General features: G+C 62.4%; 4 protein-coding genes across 5 annotated transcripts; 2 read left to right on the forward strand and 2 right to left on the reverse strand.

Annotated features, from left to right (window-relative positions):
• Nucleotides 1–516: 516 nt before the first annotated feature.
• DTX1 (deltex E3 ubiquitin ligase 1) lies at nt 517–7,996 on the forward strand. Its single transcript, XM_015878390.2, is given in 11 exon segments — nt 517–640; nt 1,716–2,326; nt 4,160–4,218; nt 4,220–4,812; nt 6,143–6,204; nt 6,299–6,460; nt 6,692–6,753; nt 6,833–6,991; nt 7,066–7,227; nt 7,307–7,396; nt 7,522–7,996. Coding segments are annotated over 10 exon segments (1,833 nt in total). The 5' UTR covers nt 517–640; nt 1,716–2,067; the 3' UTR covers nt 7,747–7,996.
• Nucleotides 7,939–16,054, reverse strand: RASAL1 (RAS protein activator like 1). The gene is made up of 21 exons (XM_015878389.2): nt 15,158–16,054; nt 14,300–14,356; nt 14,111–14,224; nt 13,961–14,022; nt 13,732–13,861; nt 13,196–13,277; nt 12,971–13,108; nt 12,816–12,898; nt 12,613–12,730; nt 12,383–12,536; nt 12,198–12,262; nt 11,956–12,068; nt 11,684–11,876; nt 11,481–11,618; nt 10,407–10,545; nt 10,071–10,252; nt 9,849–9,986; nt 9,038–9,173; nt 8,840–8,960; nt 8,719–8,774; nt 7,939–8,222 (listed from the first exon to the last, which is right to left on the reverse strand). Exons 1-21 carry the CDS (start codon nt 15,220–15,222, stop codon nt 8,092–8,094), a joined length of 2,415 nt encoding a protein of 804 aa, XP_015733875.1. The 5' UTR covers nt 15,223–16,054; the 3' UTR covers nt 7,939–8,091.
• Nucleotides 16,055–16,346: 292 nt separating this feature from the next.
• On the forward strand, nt 16,347–19,897 carry WSB2 (WD repeat and SOCS box containing 2). Its single transcript, XM_015878391.2, has 9 exons — nt 16,347–16,483; nt 16,603–16,774; nt 16,854–17,071; nt 17,192–17,323; nt 17,919–18,019; nt 18,147–18,319; nt 18,422–18,535; nt 18,943–19,050; nt 19,225–19,897. The coding sequence occupies exons 1-9, from the start codon at nt 16,468–16,470 to the stop codon at nt 19,385–19,387; spliced, it is 1,197 nt and encodes a 398-aa protein (XP_015733877.1). The 5' UTR covers nt 16,347–16,467; the 3' UTR covers nt 19,388–19,897.
• Nucleotides 19,898–20,838: 941 nt separating this feature from the next.
• On the reverse strand, nt 20,839–23,431 carry RFC5 (replication factor C subunit 5). Of its 2 annotated transcripts, none has more exons than XM_015878392.2 (11): nt 23,335–23,431; nt 23,185–23,249; nt 22,671–22,807; nt 22,516–22,595; nt 22,219–22,292; nt 21,965–22,124; nt 21,809–21,890; nt 21,605–21,734; nt 21,348–21,425; nt 21,218–21,272; nt 20,839–21,065 (listed from the first exon to the last, which is right to left on the reverse strand). In XM_015878392.2, exons 1-11 carry the CDS (start codon nt 23,364–23,366, stop codon nt 20,969–20,971), a joined length of 990 nt encoding a protein of 329 aa, XP_015733878.1. In that variant the 5' UTR covers nt 23,367–23,431; the 3' UTR covers nt 20,839–20,968. The 2 variants fall into 2 exon arrangements, with proteins under 2 accessions (XP_015733878.1, XP_032303738.1); XM_032447847.1 differs by having other exon boundaries at nt 22,671–22,826.
• Nucleotides 23,432–24,553: the final 1,122 nt, after the last annotated feature.

Consider the following 24,553-nt stretch of genomic DNA (forward strand, 5'->3'; position numbering starts at 1 on the left):
ATGTTCCTGTCCTAGCTCTGTGTCCATATCCCATCTCAATGTTCCCATGCCGTGTCCCAGCTCCACGTCCCCCTGTTGTGTTCCTGTCCCAGCTCCATGTCTCTGTGCCGCATCCCAGCTCAATATCCCCATGCCGTGTCCCAGCTCCATCCTCCCATGCCCTATTCCAGCTCCACCACCCCATGTCCCACCCCAGCTCCATGTCCCCATGTCCCACCGCAGCTCCATGTCCCCACGCCACATCCCCGCTCCAGTTTCACACCCCGACTCCAGGTCCCAGCCCCACATCCCCACACCGCGACCCCACGAAGGACCAGCACGAGGACGGCCACGCTGCGCGTCTCTCCCCACGCTACTGGTCCCACGGGAGAGCCTCGAGGGGGGGGAGCGGGGCCGTTCCCGAGGCCACCACAGGACACGCCTGGCCGCCTCGCGCGTGGGAGCCCCCGGCTGAGGTCTCAGCGTGCTCCCGCATCCCCCCCGCCGCGCGTCCCCGCCGCGCGTCCCCGCGTCCCCGCGTGCCCGTGGCTGCCAGGCGCCGGCGGAGCGCTGCCGCCTCCCGGCCCCTCTCCAGCCGCCCTCCGCCGCCGCTCCCGGTGCCGCCGCTGCTGCGGGGCCGCTGCGGCTGCGGCCGCCGGAGGTAGCGATGATGCGGGGCGGGGGCGATGCGGGGCGGCGGCGGCCATGGCGGGGAGGGAGAGCGGCGAGCACCGGGGGGCGGCGGGCACCGGGGGTACCGCGCACACGGGAGGGGCACCGCGCAGCGGGGGGACCGAGCAGCGGGGATGTTATGGCTGGGATTGCGGTGCCGGGGGGGCACCGAGCGGCGGGGGGGGTCCGCGCTGGGGGCTGTCGTGGAGTGGGAATATCGTGCGGCGGGGTTATGGTGCGCTGGGGGCACCGGGGGATGGGCCCGGCTTCGCATGCCGCTCGATGGACCGGGGACCGAGGTGGGGAGCGGAGCGGGGAGGGGGTGGTACTGGGTCTCGTCCCCGGGGGGTGTCCCCGAGGTTTGGGCCCCTCCGGTTGCTGCGGTGCTGGGGGTGCCGGGTGAGTGTAAGGATGCACACGCAGATGTGCGTGTCTGCTTGTGTGTGTGTGTGTGTACAACTGTTTGTTGTCACGCTGCTGTGGGGCCCTACGTCTGTATGTCTGTTTGTCCGTCCGTCTGTCTGCGCAGGTCCCCGTTGCTGTTTGTGTCCCCTGTGCCAGCGCATGGCTCTGTGTCCGTCTGTCTGCCTGTGGCTCGCTGTCAATGCAGCTGAACCCTTTCCACCCCTTGCACAGGGCCCACGGGGCTGTGTTGGTGGGCAAGGAGCTGCCTGGGGGGTTGTGGGGGGCTCAGGACACACTGTCCATGCTGACCCCATCCCGATGCCTGCAGTGCAGATCATAAATCAACGCCGGATGAGCAGGAGGGCCGCGGGTTCCCGGGCGCACAGCCGGCTGCTGTGGGGCTTCTCGGGTTTTTGAGCCACCCCCCCCCCCACCAAATCCTTGAGGACAATCGTCCCCACGCTGCTTGTCCCCGCTGTCCCCCTCTCTGCTGTCACACCTGAGGCTGGCAGCCCGCCACGCTGTCTGGCTGCAGACACACGGGGCGAGAGGGACGGTCCCCCAAGGTGCCACCGGGGAGGGCAGGGATGCAGCACTGCGTGGCAGCACTCACAGCCACCTCGGCTGCGACTGAGCGGAGCTGTGGCCCTGCTTTGCAGGTGATGCCCTCGGAGCCTTGGAGCAACCAGTGACATCGGCTGGAACAGCAGGGGAAAGAAGAGGAGGGGATACCTGAGAGTGTCCTGTCCCCACTGAGACTGGGGACACTGAGATGTGCCAGCACTGCAGGGAGGATTAATGGTGCCCGGTGTCCTGTGCCAAGTGATGGCTCACCCCAGTCTGCCGTGGTGGTGGCCCTGGTGGAGCAGGACCAGGTGCCACAGGGTTCTGGGTGCCACCTCCCACCCCTGCTGAGCTCTGCAGTGGGGACAAGGACTTTCCACCCCTGTGGGTGCCACCACATTGTCTGTCCCCTGGCCATGGCACAGCTCTGAGCCACTGTCCCCAGCCATGGCACGGCAGGGCACGGGGGCCCTTCTGGGCTCTGGGACTTTGGGGTTCCCACCCCAAAACCTGGCCCGCGTGGTGGTCTGGGAGTGGCTGAACGAGCACGGACGCTGGCGGCCCTACTCAGCTGCTGTCTGCCATCACATCGAGAACGTGCTGAAGGAGGATGCCCGCGGCAGCGTGGTGCTGGGCCAGGTGGACGTGCAGCTGGCACCATACGTCATCGACCTGCAGTCCATGCACCAGTTCCGGCAGGACACGGGTAAGGGCAGGGGGTTGGTGGGCACATGGCTGGCCAGGGGTCTACTGGGGGTGAAGTGGCTGTGGATGTATGTCTGTCCTTTCTGTGAGCCTTTGTTGGAGGGCCTTCAGCACTGCTCTTCCTTCTTCTGCAGTCATTTGTTCTCTGCCCATCCATCAGCCATTCCATGGCATAGCTATGTGTCTTTGTATCCTTCCTTCCTGTGTCCTTGCTTCATTGCTTTATTGCTTCATTACTTCCTTCCTTTGTCCCATGTATCCATCCCTCCATCCACCCACCCACTCATCCATCCATCCATCCATCCATCCATCCATCCATCCATCCATCCATCCCAGTGAGCATGTATCTGCTGTGTGTCATTCTATTTATATTACCCATCAATCCACCCATCCTAATGAATAATTGTCATTCTGTCCATCCATCCATCCTTCCATCCCAGTGTATCTTTACATACTTGTCACTCTGTTCATGTATCCATCAAGGTATCCATCCCCATGTATATTTGTCATTCCATCCAACCATCCATCCATTATTCCATCCATCCATTATTCCATCCATCCATCCATCCATCCATCCATCCATCCATCCATCCATCCATCCATCCATCCATCCATCCCTCCATCCATCCACCTCTTTCAACTCACCCTCTTCCCCACCTGTCAGTCCATCCCCTTCTGTCTGTCCCCACCCCAATGCAGCTCCCACAAGTCTCCTCCTGCCCTTCCTTTTCCTTCCCTTCTGTTGTCCTGTTGGGACAAAGGGAACCAGGCAGCCCCACTTTGGGGTCTGTGGGGGCCACGTGCCACCCCTTGAAGAGCAGGGCTGCAGCACACAACCAGGACAGGTGCCCTCGAGGGAAATCAAGCCCTGTCCCACACTGCCTCCCGGCCCAGACCCCATTAACCATGACCCACTAAAGTAGCTTGTGCCAGCTGCGCCCCAGGAGACTTACTTGGGATGGGGGATGGATTGAGATGGTGCAGGACCCCCTGCTGGGAAATGCTCATCTACAAGGTCCCTAAATGTCCCATTCTCTGGCCAGGATGGTTCTGGATGCTGCTGGGAACATGTGCCCATGGTGGGGTGGGCTTGGGATGTGGTGGGGTGTGTGTGAGATGGAGTGACCCTGTTCTGAGCAGCCAGGAGGTGTGATTGCAGGATGTGCACACAGCTGGGGTGAGATGCAGGCATCAGTGGGGCTGGGATGTGGATGTGAGTGGGACAGGAGATGCAGGGTATGGGTATCAGTGGGATATGGGTATGGTGGGCTGGGTACAAGGGGATGTGGGGAGGGAGGTGGGGTGGGCAGCAGGTGCAGGACATGGATGTGAGTGAGATGTGGTTGGGATTGGGCACTGGGATGAGGGATGTGAGTGGCAGTGGGAGTTGGGATGTAGACACAAGAGAGCAAGTGGGATTTGGGATGTTGACAGCAGTGGGCAGCAGGATGCAGGACATGGATGTGAGCAGTGTATGGCTGTGAGCCAGCAGTGAGATTTGGGGTGTGGACACAAGTGGGATGCAGGACTGGAGCTGGATGGTGATGTGAGCGTGCAGCTGACTCAGGTGAGGACCTGCTGGGCTGCGGCGGGGGCACAGACCCCATGGGGCTGCAGGCAGCGCTGCCTCAGCACCTGGCGGCAGCTGGGCTGGGCGGTGATTAATGACCCTGATTAGAGTCGTTAATAGGGCCAGGCAGTGCAGCCGGCTGGGGATGGGAGCGCAGCGTGTGGCTGAGCGAGGAGAGGGGCGCAGTGCTGGGGGTGAGCTGCTGGGGGGGTCTGTCTGGGGGATGACAGCAGTGTGACGGTGCTGAGCGCCGTGTCCCCGCAGGCACCATGCGGCCGGTGCGCAGGAACTTCTATGACCCGTCCTCTGCACCGGGCAAAGGTGATGGTGTGGGAGTGGGAGAATGACAGCGGCTCCTGGACCCCCTATGACATGGACGTGGGCATCACCATCCAGCGTGCGTACGAGAAACAGCACCCCTGGGTGGATCTCTCCTCCCTGGGCTTCTGCTACCTCATCTACTTCAGCAGCATGTCGCAGATGAACCGGCAGACTCAGCGCCGGCGCCGGCTGCGGCGCCGCATGGACCTGGCGTACCCACTGACCATGGGCTCCATCCCCAAGTCTCAGTCGTGGCCGGTGGGCAGCAGCACGGGGCAGCCCTGCTCGTGCCACCAGTGCCTGCTGGTCAACAGCACCCGGGCGGCATCCAACGCCATCCTGGCCTCGCAGCGCCGCAAGCTGTACGGCGGCACGGGGACGGTGCCGGTGCGGCAGAGCAGCACCTTTGCTGGTGCGACACTGTGGCCATCGGCAGGTGGCACAGCCAAGGGGGAGGCACCCAGGGTTCCTGCTGGGGCTTTCGGGTGCAGCCAGAGCACGGCCAGCACCGTGCAGCTGCCTGGCCTCAATAACCTCAACCGGCCCGGCACGCAGCGGGGGGCTGGTGGTAGCGCCCGCACCACGGTGCCCCCTGGGTAAGCTGGCATGGGGACGCATATGGTGACCCTGGGGTGGGCTCACAGTGTGGGGGGGTGGCATGGAGGTGCAGTCAGGTTGTTTGGCAGCACCAGTTGTCACCTCACTGGTGCTGGCACTGTGTCACCATCACCATAAGCTGTGCCTTGCCATGCTGTGCCATGCTGCGCCGTGTTGTGCCAGTCCATGCCGTGTCATGCTGGCTGGAGCAGATGAGGTGCCAGTTACTGGGGGAATTGTGTCTCTGTTGTCCAGCACGAGGTGGGTCACTCCTGAGTATCCCAGTGCCACCAGGTCCCTATGGAGGCCGTGGCTGTGGGGAGCTGTGGTGTCATCCTGCCCTGCAGGAAGGATCTGGCCTCGTGCTGGGAGGTGCAGTTTGACGCATCTGGGTGGTGGTGGTGACATCCTGACAGTGTCAGCTCCGCTTTGGGGTGTGTGCTGCAGGAGCACCTGTGGGTCAGGGGCACAGGGAGCACCCTGCAGTGTGGGGACATGCCTCTGTGTCCCTCCCACTGCTCACAGCCACAGCCCACAGCCAGTCAGGGCTGGGGACAAGGATGACAGAGCTGGGGAGAGGGGGGGCATATGCAGGGTCACCAAGCACTCGGCGTGTTTCCTTCCTCTGTTGATGTGCTGCTTTCGCTTTCGTGTCCTGGGCCAAGCCATCCTCGTGCCAGCACGCAGCCCCCGTGCTGTGCGTCCCCATGGACAGGTAGGAGGGGGCCAGAGGGATGAGGGCCCCACTGCCTCGTGTGGTTTTCATGTGGCTGAGGGTGGCCTTGGGAGCTGGGAGCAGGGACTGTAGGTAGGGGCAAGGCTGGGCTGTGGCATGGCCTGGGGTTGTTGTGGGGGCAGGGAGGGTCCCTGTGCAATGGACCCTTCCCAGGGGTTTGGATCTCCTCTCTGTGCTGTGGCTGCTGGGTTGTGAACAGGGATGTGAGGGCTTTCCCCACACCCTGACACCCACAGCCATCTCCATCCACCCATCCATCCACCCATCCATCCACCCATCCATCCACCCATCCATCCATCCACATACTGATTCATCTTGGTCCATCTGTCTCTCTATCCATCTGTCCATCCACCCACCCCCCACCGTCCCCACTCTCCCCACATCCCTGCTGTGTCCCCAGCCACCTTCTCATGTGTCCCCACAACCCCACATCTCACACCAAGCTGTAGCCTTGCAGCCTTGCACACATGGGTGCACACCTGAGGGGATGCATGCATGGGTGTACAGACACCTGTTCACATGCACTCCTGGCTGCCCTAATTATCACAGTGGAGAGGACAGGACCCAGGGGACGTTCCTCCTGTCTCTTGCAGGGTGCCAGCCCTCCCGGTCAAGAACCTGAATGGCACCGGCCCCGTTCATCCCGCCCTGGCAGGTAATGGGTGGGGGTCCCATAAAGAGCACCTATGGGTGCTCAGGGGTTGGGCCAGGGATGGAAGGAACAGACAGACATCCCTGTCCCTGTGCAGGGATGACGGGCATCCTGATGTGTGCTGCTGGACTGCCTGTCTGCCTGACCCGTGCGCCCAAACCCATCCTGCACCCGCCGCCCGTCAGCAAGAGTGACATCAAACCTGTGCCCGGGGTCAGCGGCATCTGCAGGAAGACCAAGAAGAAGCACCTCAAAAGGAGTAAGGAGTCGCTGGGGGGGAAACTGAGGCACAAGTGGCGCTGTGGGGTGGGACCTGAAACGTTGGGGGTATGGCCTGAAGTGCAGCGTGCCACCCAGGGCATAAGGCAATGCCACTGTGCGTGGCTCCTTTGTGCCACCTCCTCCCTGTTACTGTCCCCATGTTAGAGGCAGCGGGTGGCAGGGAGGGTTTGTGGGGCCGGGATCTGATGGACAGCCCTATCCATGGCAGGCAAGAACCCAGAGGATGTGGTGCGTCGCTACATCCAGAAGGTGAAGACCCCTCCGGATGAGGTGAGCTGGCACTGCAGGGGGCAGGGGGTGGGCACAGAGCCTGGTGTGATGCCCATGGGGTGACCCGTGTCCCCACCAGGACTGCACCATCTGCATGGAGAGGTTGGTCACCTCCTCGGGTTATGAGGGTGTCCTGAGTCACCGCGGCATCAAGCCGGAGCTGGTGGGCAAGCTGGGCAAGTGCGGGCACATGTACCACCTGCTGTGCCTCGTGGCCATGTACAACAACGGCAACAAGGTGAGAGCCGACACGGACACGGGGTGTGCGGGCACACGGCAGGGGCTGAGCGCCCACCGCGGTTGTCCCTGCAGGACGGCAGCTTGCAGTGCCCCACCTGCAAGGCCATCTATGGGGAGAAGACGGGCACGCAGCCCCCCGGGAAGATGGAGTTCCACCTCATCCCCCATTCCCTCCCGGGTTACACCGACTCCAAAACCATCCGGATAGTCTATGACATCCCCACCGGCATCCAGGTGAGCCCCCCCACGGCCCCCACCCCACGGCTGGGTGTCCCCACGCCGCCCACTCACCCCTCTGCTGTCCCCACCGAAGGGTCCAGAGCACCCCAACCCTGGCAAGAAGTTCACTGCCCGTGGCTTCCCACGGCACTGCTACCTGCCTGACAGCGAGAAGGGCAGGAAGGTGAGCAGCTCCGCGTCCCCAGGGGTGGCACGGGGAGGGGACGTGGCCATATGGGTTGGGACACTGGGTTGGGACATTGGGGTGGCCGTGCCGTGGGGTGGGACGCAGCGGTGGCCGTCCCCAAGGTGCTGAAGCTGCTGATCGTGGCGTGGGACCGGCGGCTCATCTTCACCATCGGCACCTCCAACACCACGGGAGAATCGGACACGGTGGTTTGGAATGAGATCCACCACAAGACGGAGTTTGGCTCCAACCTGACGGGTCACGGCTACCCCGACCCCAACTACCTGGACAACGTCCTGGCCGAGCTGCTGGCGCAGGGCGTCTCCGAGGCCACCCTCAAGGACTGAGCCCACGCTCGGGGGCTCCCCGCCGTCCCCTGGATCCTCGTGTCACCGTCCCCGCCGCTTCGCCGCCGGCACCGCGTGGGCTCATCCCACGGTGCCACCCGCCTCGTGTCCCCGTCCCCCGCCCGGCCGCCAGCAACGCGGCGCTTTCCTCTCCGCCCACCCGGTGCCCCACGGAGCCGCGTGCAGCCGGTGCCATGTGTACGTCTCTGTGTTAAGGAATACACCGCAGCGTCCCGGCGTCGCCGCGCCACCCACTCGTGTCCCCGTGCCGCGCCGCCATAGGGCAGGGTGCTCGGTGGGGCCGCACTGGGCTCTGTCCCAGGTCTGTCTGTGCCGTAGTTCTCTTCACGTGGCCGTGGCCGCGTCCTTCTCCGTGTCCGTGGGGGGGCTCGAGCCGCGGTCACGGCGGGCGAAGGCTTCGTGGGCCACATCCAGGTCGCTCAGCACCGCCCGCAGCCGCAACGCGACGGCTCCGCCTGAAGCCGCGCAGAATCAACGTTCCCACTCGCGACGCCCGGCACCCACTCGTGACAGCCACGGGCCTCCCCGTCCCACCCGCTGTGTCTCCTCTCACCCCTTCTTCTCCCCACGCTGACACGTCCTGCTTGGTGCAGGTCGTGTGCGTGGGTGCCCGTGGCTGTGTGCACCCACTCGTGTATCCACGCGTGCCTCCGCGTGCGGCTGGGAGCATGCGTGTGCAGCCCAGGGGTGGGGCCTCGTGTGCGTGCGGCCGTGGGGGTTTGCTGTCCCCTGGTGGAGGAAATAGGGGTCTCGGGTGCGTGTGTGTGTGCACGTGGGTGTGCGTGGGTGCATAGGGGGCACACATGCAACTGTGCATGTGTACATGCATGTGTGCAAGTGTGCATGCAAAGCTCGTACCCGTGTGCCTGTGTGTGCATCGTGAGTGTGCACAGCACTGCAGCTGATCCCACACGGCCCCCCACGCTCCCCCTGCCCCCCGTGCCCTCCTACCTCCCGGCTCCAGCTCCGCGCTCTGCCCCGCCGCGCTGTGTTCTGCCAGCACCTCCCTGCAGGACGAGGACACTGAGTGCGCCCTTAATGGGGGGATGACACCCACAGGACGTGGCCTCACCACAGCCGTGTCCCCGCACGCCGGAGGTGCCCATAGATGCTCTGTGCTGCCGCCGCCGGGTCCAGTGGGTCACTCCATTCATCCAGCGCCACCGCGCAGTGGGTCCGGCTGCAGCCGGGAGCTGTGGGGAGAGTGTGGGGTTGGGTGGGGAGGATCCACTGGGGATAGATCCCCTTGTGTCCCCGCTGTCCCCATTACCGGCTCGGTTGGGCTGCAGGCAGCAGGTCCAGCGGGTGGTGCGGAAGGTGCCGGGGTGGCAGGTGGGCAGCATGGCCCCATTGGCACTGCTGGCCTGACGCAGCGCCCACAGCCACTGCCACAGCTCCGGGGCGCTCTGCGGGGACACAGAGGGGCACCCACACGTGGTGATGGCACCCAAAGTGTGGGGCAGCACCATGGGCCTTGGTTCCCCATGTAGCATCTCCAGGGGGGGCTTAGGGGGTGGCACGGGGCAGTGGGGGCTGGGGACCCTGAAGGACAGTTTGATGGCACAGGTAGGAGTTGTTGGGGTGGTGGCACTTGGGAACAGGGCTAGAATCCCAGTGACCCAATATTGATCCCAGTACAGACAGGTCTGTACACCACTGACCCCAATACAGAGCTGGTACCCTAATGACCTCAGTGTAGATCCCAGTACAGGCAGGGTACTGGTACCTCATTAACCCAGTACAGATATGGGTGCTACCTGTCGATCCTATTGTATATAGGGCTGGTACCCCAGTGATCCCAGTATAGGTATTACTGGATACCCCAGTGACCCCAATACAACGAGAGCTGATAGCACAGTGAACTCCACTACAGATTACAGCTGCATACCCTACTGATCCCAGCATGGGAGGGGCTGGCACCCCAGTGACCCCAGTAGTACTAACATCTGATACCCCAGTGTTCCCAGTACAGCAGGACTTGGGACTGAGGCCGCCCCCATTTCCCCCACACACTGACTGTTGGGTGAGGGGCAGCCAGGAGTGCTGTGGTCCTGGTGGTGCTGGGATGGGGATGTCCCCACCTTACACTGGATGTAGGTGGTGCGCAGCTGCCCAGTGCCATCCTGTGCCACCACCTGCATGATGTGGGGCTGTGGGAACGTGCCCTCATCCACGCGCTCCACCGCCCGGATGTGCTCCACTGGGATGCAGCTGTGCTCCTGGAGACCCCACAACACCGCATGTCACTGTGCCCACAGCCCAGCACCTTGGGACAGGGCATGGGGAGCGCGGGCAGCACCCACCTGGCACTCGGGGGACTTGGAGTAGGACAGAGCCTGAGCACTGAGCCTGAAGTAGCGCTTCTTGAAGGCGAAGCGGGGCAGCAGGGAGGGCTCCTCTGCCTCCCTCGTGTGCAGGAAACCCTCCTTGATTGTGGCCGAGGGACTGAAAGGCACCACTGACACCATCCCCTCACCCGCTGTGGCTGTGGCCGTGGCATGGAGACAGCGACATCACTTTGGGGTACCACCACCACCACCCACAGCGCAAGGATGCTCCAAAGGGGACCCCATCCCTTAGGATATGGGAGATATCCCCAGGATGGGGGGGATTCTGCAGTGCCCACCATGCCTGCTCACCCTGAGTGCCATCCACGTCAATGAGGCTGTCCAGGAACGCTCTGACACGAGTGATGCTGGGCAGTATGATGGTGTGCAGCGGGGTCATCCAGGGCTCTTTGCCTGGTTGCAGCCCCAGGTTGCCGATGCTCTGCAGTGCCTGCCCCGTGGGAGTGGGATTTGGGGAGGAAAATGGGGAAATAGAGCAGCACAAGGTGGTGGGGTGACAACCCTGGTTGCTGCCCAGTGTTTAGTGCATGGTGACGTGGCTGGTGATATCTCATCCCCAGTGGGAACAAACCAGCTCATGGCACATGGAATGGGGGCAGGAAAGGCTTTGCCCTCCTTGGGGTCCTTGTCACTTCTTGGGGTCTCTGTCCTCTCCTGAGATCCCTGTTCCCCCCCCAAAGGTCTTCCAGCCTCTCTGGGGTCCCCTTCCCATCCTCATCGCCTCTGGGGTCTTCACCCCTTCTGGTGTCCACATCCCTTCTGTGTTCCCCGTTCCTCCCTATGTTCACTGTCCTGCTATGACATCCACATCTCTCCTTGGTCCCACATCTTCCTTCAGGTCTCTGTCCCTCTTTGGGGTCCCATCCCTTCCTGCTGCCTTATCCCTTCCCAGGGTCCTGATCCTTCCTCAGGGTCCTTTCCAGGGTTCCCATTCCTCCCTCCCCCCCCCCCGCTCCACTATGTTCCCCGTCTTTCCATGGCAACCCCATCCTTCCTTGGTCCTCCATCCATCCTTCAGGCCACTGTCCCTCTTCGGGGTCCCATCCCTCCCTGGTACCCCATTCTCCTGCAGGGTCTCCATCCCCTCCCTGGTCCCCATCCCTCCTGGCCATCCCAGTCCCACCCTGATGCCCCATTCTTCTCCAGGGTTTCCCTGACCCTCTGAGGTCCTCACCCATCCTGGTGTCCCCATCCCTTTTGGTGTCCCCATTTCCCCTATTGTCCCGGTCTTTCCATGTCATCCCTATCCCTCCTCAGTCCCACATCTTTCCTTCAGCTCCCTGTCCCTCCTCGGTGCCTCATCCCTGCCCCAAATCCCCATCCCTTCCCGAGTTCCCCCCACCATGTCCCCGTTCCCCTGAGCACCTTGGCAAGAAGCAGGAGCGTGCGCCCAATGCGGGGCTCAGCGTGCTGCTCCCGCAGCCCAAAGAGCTTCGGGGTGAGCACGGCAGGGGCGAAGAAGCGGAGGAAGAGGAATCCACTGATGGCAACGTACTGCACCTCCTGCACAAGGACAGAGCTCAGCACCCAGCGCTGCGCTGCCCTCCCAGCCCCACAGGAACCCCCACCTCGTGCTGCGCTGAGGGGAAGCGCTCCTCCACCCGCCTGCGGAGCTGCTTGAAGGCCGCCCTCATCAGCAGGGGGCACTTGTCCACCGAGCCCACGATGGTATCCACCGTGTCCCCCAGGTAGCCCTGCAGCAGCTCCAGGCTGCTCTCTCGCACCTGGGCTTCTGACAGGGACCCCTTGAAGGAGATCCTCCTGCGGGGACACCGCCAGCTCGTGACCGCGGAGGTGGCCCACGGGTGACACCGAGATGGAGACGCATCCCCGCACTCACCTGCCGCGGCTCAGCTCCATCTTGCAGGGGTCCAGCTCCACGTACTTCTTCTCCTCGAAAATGCGGTTCACCACCGGCTTCAGGACCGCGTGCAGGTAGGGCAGCCCCACTGCCTGCAGGGGGCAGGAGGTCCCCATGCTGTCCCCATGCTGGCCCCATGCTGTCCCCATGCTGTCCCCAGCACTGTGCCATGTCCTGAAGCCATCGCAGAGTGCTGGAGTGAAGTCCCCTCCCGAGCTCACCTTTAAGAACTGCTCCACGGACTTGGAGGCCAAAGAGTTGGAGCGGAAAAGGGTATTGGGGTCCGCTGGGAGGGAGCCCACCGTGAGCCATGGCAGTGCCCCAGCTGTCCTCAGCGTGCCCTCCCCTTTGGTGGCTTCACAGCAGGCTCCGGATCTGCACGTACTGGTCTGCCCCCTGTACTTACTGGTTCTGCTCAGCTCACGGGTGATGACATAGTCTAGGAAGGGCACGGCCAGATCCTGAGCCAGGAAGACCTTCACCAGCTTGGTGGCCACGTCCTGCCTGCTGTCCCCTGAGGTCACCTCCTCCAGGACAGCCAGTGCTGTGCTGGCTGCGGGCTGCGGGGAGGCCATGGGGATGTCACACACCATGGGGACAAGTAGCACAAGTGTGTCCCCAGCCCGCAGCACCCACCTGGCCTGGGCAGCAGAGGGGCTCGGCCAGGAGCTGGATGAGGGGCTGGTAGCAGTGCTGGGGCAGGACCATGTCCTCCAGCAGCCGCACCGTCAGCCGCAGGGAGCCCAGCTGTCCCCTACAGTGACAGCATGATGGGGGAGCCATGGCTGCACTCTGCCCCTCGTCCTGTCACTCTCCATCCTCCATTGCCCCACACTCACCCTGGCTCCTCGGTGCTGCTGGGGAAGGGCAGGAGCTGGAACCAGCCCTCTGTGGGACCCGATGCATCCAGGGGTACCTCTACCTGGAGTATGTAGGCAGGGAGTGAGCTGGGGGGCACAGAGCATCACCGGTAACACATGCATCTGGATCTCACCTGTCCCAGGAAGTCATTCTTGCCCACGATGTCCCAGTCCCACACCTCCACGCTCAGCACGCTGTCCCCTGGCTCATCCTCTGCCAGCTCAAACTCCAGCACCTCATCCCAGTGTGGGAAGCGGGTCTTCTTAATCACCTGCTGGGGACAGGGCAGTGGTAGCAGGGGGCAGAGCCCCAGCCTCTGGGCACCCCTTGCCACCCCTGAACTCAACCCCTGACTCACGGCTGTCTCCTGCGTGTGCCCACAGCACGACACACGGACAAAGGGGTCTGAGGTGCCCGAGGGGTCCCGGGGAGCCAGGTCCCTGTGGGAGGATGGGGGTCAGGGGGATGCCGTGGGTATCTGGCCCCTTCGGCATGGTCCCCTGTCCCCTTGTGTCGCCATTGTTGCAGTGAGGCCCCTGTGTGTCAGGTGGCAGCAGGGGGGAGATGCTGGCAGCTGGTCCCTGGGGGCACAGGGCACAGCGGGGATGCTGCTGTCCCTTCTGGCTGTCCCCATGGCCATCCTGTTGCCATAGCAGCCACTTTGGTCTCCATGGCAGCGGGATGCTGCTCTGCCAACAGCCTCCGGTCTGGCAGCCACACGTGCGGGCACACAAACACACACACGTGTGCACACTCATGCATGCACACATGGGCACACATATACACGCATAGAGCAGCCCCATCCCAATCTCCTCCAGAGGCAGTGGGGCTGCCTCAGTTTCCCCCCCACCCAGCTGAACCCGACACTAACCTTAGTGGGGACACAACCCTCACCTGGCTGCGATGAGGTGGCAGCGCAACACCCGCGGGTGGCCCTGCTCAGACACCCTCACCTCCAGGTGGATCTCACCCTGCACCTCCTGGTCAGGGCGCACAGGTGCCAGGCTGAGCCAGCTGTCAATGCCTAAGAAGAGGGGCACCGGTTGGGCACCCCCAGTATGGGGATGAGCCCCATGCCCCCCATACTCCCCGTGCCCCCCATACTCCCCGTGTCCCTGCTCACCCCGTGGCTGTGCTGAGATCTGCTGGTGGCTCAGCGACACTTTGCCGATCACATCATCGTGCCTGCAGGGTGACACTGATGGGGATGGCCACCCCAGAGTGGTGCTGACCCCACTGCCCACCCGCAGCCACCAGCCCCACTGCCCCCTACCCGATGGTGTCTTCATCCAGCACATAGATGGTGAGGCCGTGGAAGCCGCTGGGCAGGCGCAGGGTGAACTCCTCACCCCAAAATGGGTTCAGGCTTCTCCACACTGTGGCTGTTCTGTGGGCAGATGACCCCCATGGGCACCATGGGCATTCCATCCAGACCCTGTGTCCTCTCCCCATGGTCACCTACCTGGCCACCACCTCATTGTCCACCTTGACCACACAGTAGGGATCGCTGGAGCCGGAGCTAGGAGGAAAAAGGAGACACAGGGGGTCCAGCACCACATGGTGTTCCCTGAGACGAGCACCCCAAGGGTTCACCAGGGCACTGGCCACAAAATCCATGGCCATGGGTGCGCTGAGCTGCCCGGTCTCAGCTGGATGCCCTGCTTGGGGACAGCATCTTTTCCTGGTGCATTTTGAGCTTGGGGACCCCGGTGTCACCTCAACCACACATTCCTGTGTCCCTGGGTGTCTGTGCCAGCGGTGCAGCCATGCCTGAGTTTCTGTAGCAACCCACTTCCCTGTGTCAGGGCGTGGGGCTGGGAAGGTGTCACGGTGACATGGTGACATGGTGACACCAGCCTCTGCCTGGGCTTAACCCTTTGCAGCAAGGTGGATAAGCAGAGCTGGTTCCCCAGGGTGAGGGCTGGGTATTGGTTCACAGCCAGCACACCCAAGGGGTGCCCAGTGTCCTCCCGGCTGAGGGTTGTGTGTGATGATGGAACCCCCCCCCCCCCCCCAAAGGGATGCTCTGCCAGTTGTGGGGCCCCAGAAGAGGTACTGCAGCCCCAGATGGGACCCTGCTATATGCAGTGACCCCAGCAGCTATGTGGGTTGCTGGATGGGGGGCAGTGAGGGGGCATCCCAAGGGTGCAGGGCTTCTTACAAAGGGGACCCCCAGCCATCAGCAGACCCCCTCCTGAGTGAAATGAGCCCCAGCCATTAGGGCTGAAGGCAGGAAGCCCCCAGACTGTGGGCAGAGCTCAGCACCCCCCAGTGCCCCGTGCCCCCTGGGTGTGGGGCAGAGATCCCCAGCAGCACTCACACGTCCTTGGCGGGCAGCTCCTTCCCCTCCACCAGCCGGCAGTACAGCGAGGTGCTTTTGGCCATGGCAGCTTGCAGGGGGGTGGGCTGGGGGCTGATGGAGCAGCCCGCAACTCCGGAGAGGCAGCGAGGCCCCGCTGCTGCTTCTTCCTCCTCCTCCTCCTTGCCGCGTCCCTCTGCCACTCCTTCCTTTGCTGCTTCTGGGTTTGTTTTTCTCTATGCTGGTGTGTGCGGGCACGTGGCAGCGGGTTGAGCTGGGTGGGCTGGCCCTGCGCCCACGGGGTGGCCAAAACCCCACAGCGTGGGGCTCACACCCCCCAGGAGCTCATTGCTGCCGGGGTGGGTAAAGCCATGTGCCCTGCTATAGGGAAACTGAGGCACAGCGCAATCACACCTGTTGTAAGTGTCCCCCCCCCGGGGGTGGCTTCCGTCCCGTCACAGCCGGGTGGCAGTGGGGCTGTCCCCGAGCTGGGGGGGTGGCAGCTGTATCCTCCTCGTCTGTCTGCCTGCACCAGTGCAGCTGGGGGGGACCCCGAACTGGGGGAGGATGGAGGTGGTGTGGGGGTGTGGGGGGCTTCGTCTGCTGTCCCCTCTGCTTTGTGTCACACTGGGGGGGCACTCGGTGGAGGGAGCCGTGGATAATTCTGGGCTTTAGCAGATGTCTGCTGCGGGTGAGTCATGGGAGGTAATGGCAGGTGGGTGGCACCATGTGGGCACTGGGTCCCCGGAGTGCCACCAGCACGGGGTGTCACCATATGGGTGCTGTGTCTGCAGCACAGCGCTGCCAGGAGGGGCCACTTTGTGGGTGCTGGGTCCACAGATGGGCTCAGTGTCACCAGGGTGCTGGGATGGCCCTGCCAGGCGCTGTGCCTATCGGGCTGCTGGGCGTCCCCATATGGGGGCTGCAGCCACAGGGATGGCTCCGATGGGCGCTGGGCTGTCACTGCTGGGTGTCCCCCTTTAGCAGCTGGGTGCCAGCGTGGCACTGCCATGTGGCACTGTCAGAGGTGTCCCCATACGGGAGCTGGGCCCTCAGGTGTGTCCCCCTGTGTGCCCTGCGTTGCCATGGCTGTCACACTGTAGGCGTCGTCTCCCGTCAGTGCCCCCCTGCTCCCCGGCCACCTCCCCGCGGGGCGGTACCCGACAGCCGTGACACGGCGGCCGTTCCGTATCGCAGCCCCCGCCCAGAGCGGGGCGGGCCCGGCGGACGGAGGCGGAGTTGGTCGGCGGGGCTCGGTGCGGCCCGGTGCCTCCGACGGCCGGGGAGGCCGCGCCCAGCCCCGCAGGCCTCCCCGGGGCGGGCGGGCCGCCATGAAGCCGAGCGCAGGTAAGGCCTTGGGGCGGGCCGGGCGGCCTAAATGGGCTGGTTCGAGCCCAGGCCCGGTTCGGGGCCTCGGGCCCAGGTGAGGCCCGAGCCCGGTGTGAGCCGCTCTTCCCTCCGCCCAGAGGAGCCCGTGCTGCTGGCGGAGCTGAAGCCGGGCCGGCCCCAGCAGTACGACTGGAAGTCGAGCTGTGAGACGTGGAGCGTGGCCTTCTCGTCCGACGGCGCCTGGTTCGCCTGGTCGCAGGGACACTGCCTGGTCAAGCTGATCCCGTGGCCGCTGCAGGAGGCTGAGCTGTGAGTAGTGCTCAGTGCTGTGGGCTGAGCTGACGGCACTGTGCCCTTCGCCCATTGCCCTTCTGCCGTTTCCCCGCAGCTGCAGGGCTTCAGAGCGCAAGAGCCACAAAGCAGAGAGCAAGCGGAGCCGAGTGGGAGCCAAGGAGAAGACTCTGGAATGTGGGCAGATCGTGTGGGGTTTGGCCTTCAGTGCATGGCCGACAGCACGGCACCCCGATGGGGCAGCAGGGCTGTGCTGCCAGGTGTTGGCCACCGGCCTCAACGATGGGCAGATCAAGGTGTGGGAGGTACAGACAGGTGAGCGGCTGTGCAGGGCTGCGGTGAGGTCAGAATGTACTCTGTGCTTGGGTGGAGATCTCTGCCCCGTCCCAAGCAGAGTGTGGGTGTGAGGGGGACTGACGTGGCTGCTCTTTGCAGGACATCTTCTCTTCAGCCTTCTGGGGCACCAGGATGTTGTCAGGGACCTGAGCTTTGCTCCCAATGGAAGCCTCATCCTGGTGTCGGCATCGCGGGACAGGACCCTGCGCGTCTGGGACCTCAACAGAGATGGTAGGAAGGAGTGGGGATAGCCCTGGTGCTTGGTCACCCCTTTCTGAGGCTTGTACTTTGCTATGGGCAAGGAAAGGGCACAAAGCCACCTTTGAAGGGGAGACAGTGGGAGGGGGGTCTGGGTATTTGAGGCAGGAAGCTTTGCTCCCAGGCAGGAGCTGAGAGCTGCAGGAAGGGGCTGCAAATAGAATCTCAGAATGGTTGGCTTGGAAGGGACCTCACAGCCCTCCCAGCCTCTGCCCTGGGCTGGCTGCCCCCCACCAAATCAGGGACCATCCATGGCCTTGAGCACCGCCAGGGATGGGGATACCCACAGCTCTCAGGACAGCTTGGGTCAGCACCTCACCAGCCTCTGAGCAGTGAATTTCCTTCTCACATCTCACCTAAATCTCCCCTTTTAGTTTAAAACCCTACTCTAATCACCGCCTGCCTGTATAGAAAGTTAATCTCCATTCTATAAGCTTTCTTCCAGTGCTGCAATAGAGCACCTGGGTGTGCTCAGAGAATCCCCTATCCCTGCATGCTTTTTCCCTCTCTGGAGCAGAGCTGGCAGGAAGCAGCTCTGTCCCTCCTGACTCGGTGTCTGCTGTCCCAGGGCGGCAGGTGCAGGTGCTGACGGGCCACGTGCAGTGGGTCTATTGCTGCTCCATCTCCCCTGACTGCAGCATGCTCTGCTCAGCTGCTGGAGAGAAGTCGGTGAGTCCCAGCAGGGAGGAGCCAGTCCTGTCTCCCACTGAACCCTGCGTTCCCTGTGCACTCCCCATGCAAGAAGGGGAAGGTGAGAGTGGAGTGCACCCAGCTTCATCTCCCCTGTGCCCCACAGGCACTGCTGTGGAGTATGCGGTCCTACACGCTCATCCGCAAGCTGGAGGGGCACCAGAGCAGTGTGGTGTCCTGTGACTTCTCACCAGACTCAGCGCTCCTTGTCACTGCCTCATACGACACCTGTGTTATCATGTGGGACCCCTACACTGGGGAGCAGCTGAGGACTCTGCGGTACGGAGCTGGGGGCTGTGGGGATCTCACAGTGGGGACATAGTGGTGCTATGGGAGTTCAATGGGGTTGAGCGTGGCCTGGGCCTGTTTTTCCCCCTGCAGCCATGTCCCCTTGCACTCAGCACTGGAGTATAGAGGTGATGTCCACACCAGCTCCCTGCGGTCGGTCTGCTTCTCCCCAGAGGGCCTGTACCTGGCCACGGTGGCAGATGACAGGTGAGTTTAACCCCCTTTTGAGGTTTCTAGTGGGAAGGAGGATCCAAAGAGGACACATCAGGGGCTGGGGCATCCTAGTGGGGAGCAAACTTCACATGTACCCTGTTTGTGCAAGGAGCAGCAAGGTCAGGGCCTTGTCACCTACCTGAGCAATGGACGTGGGCTTGCACCTGTGTGCTGTGCTGTCCCACCCCTGCTGTGACCTCAGCACAGTCACTTGGTCTGTCATCCAGCTCAACTCTGCAGGGGTTGATGTTTCTACCTTGCTGCTGAGATGTCATGTTGGGGGAGGGGAGCCTCTAAGACCATGATGGAAAACCCTTTTCCCCATGATGTGCATTCAGGCGGCTCCAGAAGCTTCATTTGAGCTGCAGGCACTGCCTGGCATCGTGTCCTTTTCTCTTTAGGCTCCTGAGGATCTGGGCGCTGGAGCTGCGATCTCCAGTGGCGTTTGCTCCCATGACAAACGGTTTATGCTGCATGTACTTCCCTCACGGCGGCTTCATTGCCACAGGGTACGTATGTCTGCTGGGGGAGAGGCTGCAGGGAAAGCAGCCTGGGGGCAGGAGCTGGTTTTATAATACACATGGGGTTATTGCACGCTCAGGATATCTGGGGCTTTGATTGTGCTTTCCTCTCTCTGCGTGGCATTGGGTATTCACTCAAAGCCTGTTTGGGTCTCATTGCAGGACCAGAGATGGCCACGTCCAGTTCTGGACTGCTCCAAGAGTCCTCTCATCACTCAAGCACTTGTGCCGCAAAGCCCTGCGCACCTTCCTGACCACGTACCAGGTCCTGGCGCTCCCCATCCCCAGGAAGCTGAAGGAGTTCCTCACCTACCGGACCTTCTGAGGTAGCAGAGACACGGAGGTGAGGAGCCCCTCTGCCTTGTGCTAGGGCTGGCTGCCCCACAAAGCACCGCTGGCTTGTGAGCTGTGGGGCCGGACTGTTGTTTCCCCTCGTTTTGGGGCCGTCTGTGAACGTGGAGGTATTTTCTTGTGTAATAATACTAGAACCCAGCAAAAATGCTTGCAGAGTGCAAGGGGCACGGCACAACCTGGGGACGGCTCTGGTCCCCCTGTCCCCCTGCTGTCTGCAAGTTATGGGTGAGGTGCTTTTGCTTCCAAGTGCAATGTTGTGGGGTGAAGACCAGCAGCTGCAGTCTGAGCAGTGTTTGTCAGTACGGATTTGAGGCCACAGCCATCCCTGATAACAGCACCCTGTGCCAGGAGCAGCCCAGACCTCAGTTCCTGGAGGGATGTGGGCTCTGCTGTTCTCAGGGTCTGGGCTTGACAAACCTGAGTCAGTCTCTGCAGGCTGAATGACAGCAACGACAGAATAAAAGATGATTCCTCACACCTTTCCTCGTTGCTCATAGAGGTGAACTGGGGAGGCCTGGATGGGGCTCAGGGCCCCCAGCCCCCCTGTGCTGCAGCTCTGAGTCAGTCAGAGCAGCAGATGGGCAGTGGTGGGTGCTGGGGAGGATCCATCCTCATGTGTAGCTGTGAGAGCAGGACATGGCTTCGTGCAGCCCCCTGCTTTCATTCCTCAGTTGCTTTTCCCACCCCCACGCCTGCCTGTAGCTCTTGGCACTGATCATCTTGCTGGTGGTGTGCAGCCCTGCTGTGCTGTGCATGCAGTGGGCTCGTGTGTGTGTCTTGCTGCAGCTGAGCTGGTGGCTGCAGGGACAGCATGTGCAGCATCCCCTGTGTGTTACCAGACTGTGCAAGAGCCCTGGGCTGACCCCAGCTGGTGGAGAAGCTGGGGAATGTCTTCAGAGCTGCACCCTGGGACGCTTTCCTTTGCAAGCAGTTAAGCCTACAGAGCTGGTGTTTCCTTAGTGCTTCAGGAAGCAGTGTGACCTACAAACCCACATGCTGCCATTGTCACAGGGGCTGTCACTGCACGGAACTGCTCTGTTCCAGTGCAGCCTCCCTGCCTTGCTGCCTGAGCAACCGGGCAGCACAAAGCTCAGCCCCAGCCTGCCATGCTTGTTTTCCTCAGCATGTGAGCACTGGGGCGGTGCTGCCCTGCACAGGAGGGCCCCAGGAGAGCTGCAGCCCATGTGGGTGTGACAGCTGCTCCACAACCCACCAGCACTGTGGTTAAGCTGTGCTGAGCTCCACAAGGTCGGCTGGGTTGTACTTGGAGCTCTTCCCCTTGTGCTGTTGAGAGCAGTGTGGACCAAAGCTGAAGCCATGAGCTACTTGCAATGGGATGCAGGCACGGGGGGAGGCTCTACTTGCTCCTTTGTGCCATTGTGATAGGGGGAGAGGGAACAAAACACAACTGCAACAAGCTGCTTGCCTTCAGAGATGTTTGCATTTCCCAATGAAGCATAGATACAACACTGCCTGTCTTTTGTCCCTTGGGCTGCGTGTGGGAAGGAACCACAGAGTACACAGAGCAGACCTGGGGCAGCTCCAGCCCGACTCATGCTTCAGCCACAATCAGGTCCCTGGTGTCCTGGAACGCTGCGATGAGGGAGCTCAGCTGCACCTTCTCGCTGGTGCCTGCAGCCAGCCGGTACCTGCAGCAGGGGGCACAGTCAGTTCAGCTGTGTGCACCAGCAGCACAGTGGAGCAGACAGCACACGGATGTGCACCAGGGATGTGTCTCCCAGCAGCAGCACGGAGCAGGCACAGCGTGTTAGGGGAGCAGCACCCCAACACGTTTACTCACTCAATGTCTGCCATCTTGATCAGCAGCTGGATGCGGACTGAGGGTGGGAAATCAACTGCAGGGAGAAAGTGATGTGGATCAGTGCAGAGCTGGGGGCAGTGTGCTGGGAGCCAGCCCCGCAGACCCCCACCTCTGTGCACAAAGAGGTGGATCTCGGTGAGGATGTCCTGCAGAGCCAGGCCCTTCAGTGTCTTCAGCTCCATGATTTCTGATGGCAGCGAGTGAAGAGGTTCCTCATGCATCCCCTGCTCCACCCAACACCCCAATGGGGAGCGGGACCCTTCCCAGACAGGATCATGAACCCACCCTACCCCTGCCAGAGCAGGAGGCAGTAAGGAGCAGTTATGGCAACGGGGCTTAAACCCAAAGCAGAGGGACAAAGGATACTGTGATAGGCAGTGGAGAAGTTCTGGTTGAGCATCCAGTCGAGGATGTTGGCGATGTCGGCCTTGAGGGGATGTCCTGTGCAGGTGTAGACATTCTCCTCTGTCACCTTCCCAAAGGCCATGGAGGTGCTCTGAGGAAGAGGAGGAGGGAGGAAGAGCTCTCTGCCCATGGGACAGATGTGGGGCAGGTGGTGGCAAATGGTACCTGCAGGACGTTGAGGGCTCTGCGCATGTCACCGCTCGAGAGCGTCACCAGCGCCTTCATCCCATCCTCACTCACGTCCACCCTGCGGTGGGAGATGGGGCTGCAGTGCCTGGCCCTGGGGGGGAGCAAGGCACAGAGCGGGGCCCCCCATCTCACCCCTCCTCCTGGATGACGTGCTGCAACCGAGGCACCATCAGCTCGGGGGTGAGGGGCCCGAAGCGGAAGCGGGTGCAGCGGGACTGCAGGGCTGGGATGATCTTGGAGAGGTAGTTGCAGATGAGGCAGAAGCGAGTGTTCTCAGTGAACTTCTCAATCACTGCATAAGAACAGGGGGGGAGGCTGGAGCCGTGCCCATGTCTGCAGCCCTGTGTGATGAGGGAGCAGCAGGAGTGTCCCCCCTCCCCCCTGACCTCGGCGCAGAGCGTTCTGTGCATCCTGTGTCATGGCATCAGCTTCATCCAGGATGACGAGCTTGAAGCCTTTCCTGGGACAGAAGGAGAGGAGGGAGTTTAGCTACCAGCTGCCTCTCAGAGGCTGCAGGGCTCTGGGCACACAGAGATGTTACTTCCCAGCGTGGGAATACCCTGTGCACTCCTTTCCCCTTTGGGCCGGCATCCTGCTGTCCCCACACTGCTGTCCCCATATGCTTGTCCTTATCCCTCCCCCCCGCATCCTCCTCCCCTCCCACCCAGGTGCCCCCCACCCACTTGAAGATGGTCCTGGTGCTGGCAAAGCTCAGGATGGGCCCTCGCACGATGTCAATGCCGCGGTCGTCCGATGCATTCAGCTGTGGGGATGGAGGTGGTGGGGGCGTGGGGCTCCAAAGCTGGGTGCCCCCCCATCCCCAGGACCCCCCTCGTACCTCCAACACCATAGAGCTGAACTCCTTCTCGCGGTAGAGCTGCCGTGCACATGCCAGGATGGTGGAGGTCTTCCCGGTGCCGGGGGGGCCGTAGAGCAGCAGGTGGGGCAGCCGGTCCTCACTGATGAACCGCTGGACTGGGGGAGGGCAGGGGGACTTGGGGGATATAGGGCCTTATGGGGCTCACAGGGGATGTGGCTGGGAGTATGGGGCCTTGGCAAGGGGGGTGTAGGGGGATGGAGGGTATAGGGGGTTGGAGGGTGCTCAGTGGCTTGGGGGGGCACAGAGGCTTGGGGATGGCAATGGGGAGGGCAATGGCAAGGCCATAGTGGCTTGGGAGAGGGCACGGGGAAATAAGGGACATGGAATGGGGGGTGTTACAGGGCACTGGGTGCGGAACGGGTCGGAGGGACACGGGGGGGTACAGGGGGTGGGGGGTGGGGGGCATGGAACTGGGAGGGGGCGCAGGGTCGGGGGGCTCCGAACATCCCGCCCGCGGGGTCCCGCCACTCACTGGTGCTGAGGATGTCCCGGTGCGACACCAGCTCCGACAGCGCCCGCGGCCGGTACTTCTCCACCCTGCGGGGCACAGCGCTCAGCACGGACACGGACACGGACACGGACACGGCCCCGACCCCCGCCCCGCGCCCCCCCGGCCCCGCACCACGGCAGGTTCCTCCCGCTCGGTCCCGCCATGGCCCGGCGCGCGCGCGGCCTCGCGAGAGGGGGAGGAGCGCGGGAACCGCGGGGAGGGGGCGGGGCTTGGAGGAGGCGGAGCGCGGGAAACGGGGCTGGGGGCGCGGGAATCTGAGTGGCGCGCCGCTGGTGGCGGGAGCGCGAAGGTGCGGCGGGTGTGCACGTGGTTCCGGCAGCGCCGGGGCGAAGCGGGTCTGCCCGTAGCGCTGCTCCATCCACAGTCTGTCCTCTCGGTGCACTCTCACCCAGTAGACAGGCACAGACCAGCAGCCCCTTCCCTCCCTGCAGCCCCTTTGGAGGATCTCTGCTCTCACAGCCCGCAGGAAGAGCAGCCGGGCTGAATTAAGTAGTTACAAGCTACATTTGATATAAACTGATTGTGCTGAACACAACTTCTGGTTAAGAAATGAAGCGGTTGATGTTGCTGAGTAACAATGCACACATCCAGCCCATTTACGGAATCCAGACGCTGATAAAGAAGGAAATGAATAATTCAAGCTGTCCAAGATGGTACAATAGGAAGGCACAGGGCTGCTGGTCCCAGGTCTGCTCCTGCCACCTTCAGCACGCAGCCCCCATGGAGCTGGTGTGGGCAGATCTCTGCAGGATCTCACATTTTGGCCTACCTGCCTGCCCTGGTTGTGTTGTGTTGTGTTACAGGCGATTCCATTCCACTCTGCTTCACCCCCATCTCTATCTGACACCCATCCATCCCCACCCCCAACTCTGTCTCATCCCGATCCCATCCCATCCCATCCCATCCCATCCCAATTTCATCCCATCTCATCCCCACCCTTATTTCAACCCATCTCCATCCCCACCCCACATCACCCCATCCCAATCCCCATCCCTTTTCTCATCCCAGTCCCATCCCATCCTCATCTCCATCCCCATCCCCATTCCCATCCCCATCCCCATCCCCATCCCTTCCCATCCTATCCTATCCTATCCTATCCTATCCTATCCTATCCTATCCTATCCTATCCTATCCCATCCCATCCTCATTTCATCCCATCTCATCCCCATCCTTATTTCAACCTGTCTTCATCCCCACCCCACATCACCCCATCCCTGTCCCCATTCCCATTCTCATTCCAATCCCATCCCCACCCCAATCGTGTTGTTTCATCCCCACACCAAACCCCACCTCCTTCCTGTCCCCATCCCATCCCCATCCCATCCCCATC

Source organism: Coturnix japonica, chromosome 15, assembly GCF_001577835.2.
Source record: "Coturnix japonica isolate 7356 chromosome 15, Coturnix japonica 2.1, whole genome shotgun sequence".
Lineage (NCBI taxonomy): Eukaryota > Metazoa > Chordata > Aves > Galliformes > Phasianidae > Coturnix > Coturnix japonica.

Bases quoted from the DNA above. Each gene is read 5' to 3' on its own strand.
- RASAL1 (XM_015878389.2), bottom strand. From the start codon at position 15,222: ATGGCCAAAAGCACCTCGCTGTACTGCCGGCTGGTGGAGGGGAAGGAG. The intron at 10,253-10,406 runs GTGAGCAGGCAT...CCACGGCCACAG, and splicing joins TGACGTGGATGGCACTCAGG to CCACAGCGGGTGAGGGGATG. The intron at 9,987-10,070 runs GTGGGTGCTGCC...TGGGGTCTCCAG, and splicing joins CCAAGTCCCCCGAGTGCCAG to GAGCACAGCTGCATCCCAGT.
- WSB2 (XM_015878391.2), top strand. The intron at 18,320-18,421 runs GTACGGAGCTGG...TTCCCCCTGCAG, and splicing joins GAGCAGCTGAGGACTCTGCG to CCATGTCCCCTTGCACTCAG. The intron at 19,051-19,224 runs GTACGTATGTCT...GTCTCATTGCAG, and splicing joins GGCGGCTTCATTGCCACAGG to GACCAGAGATGGCCACGTCC.
- RFC5 (XM_015878392.2), bottom strand. From the start codon at position 23,366: ATGGCGGGACCGAGCGGGAGGAACCTGCCGTG. The intron at 21,891-21,964 runs GTGAGATGGGGG...CTCCCACCGCAG, and splicing joins CACGTCATCCAGGAGGAGGG to GGTGGACGTGAGTGAGGATG. The intron at 21,066-21,217 runs GTGAGTAAACGT...CCCCTGCTGCAG, and splicing joins ATCAAGATGGCAGACATTGA to GTACCGGCTGGCTGCAGGCA.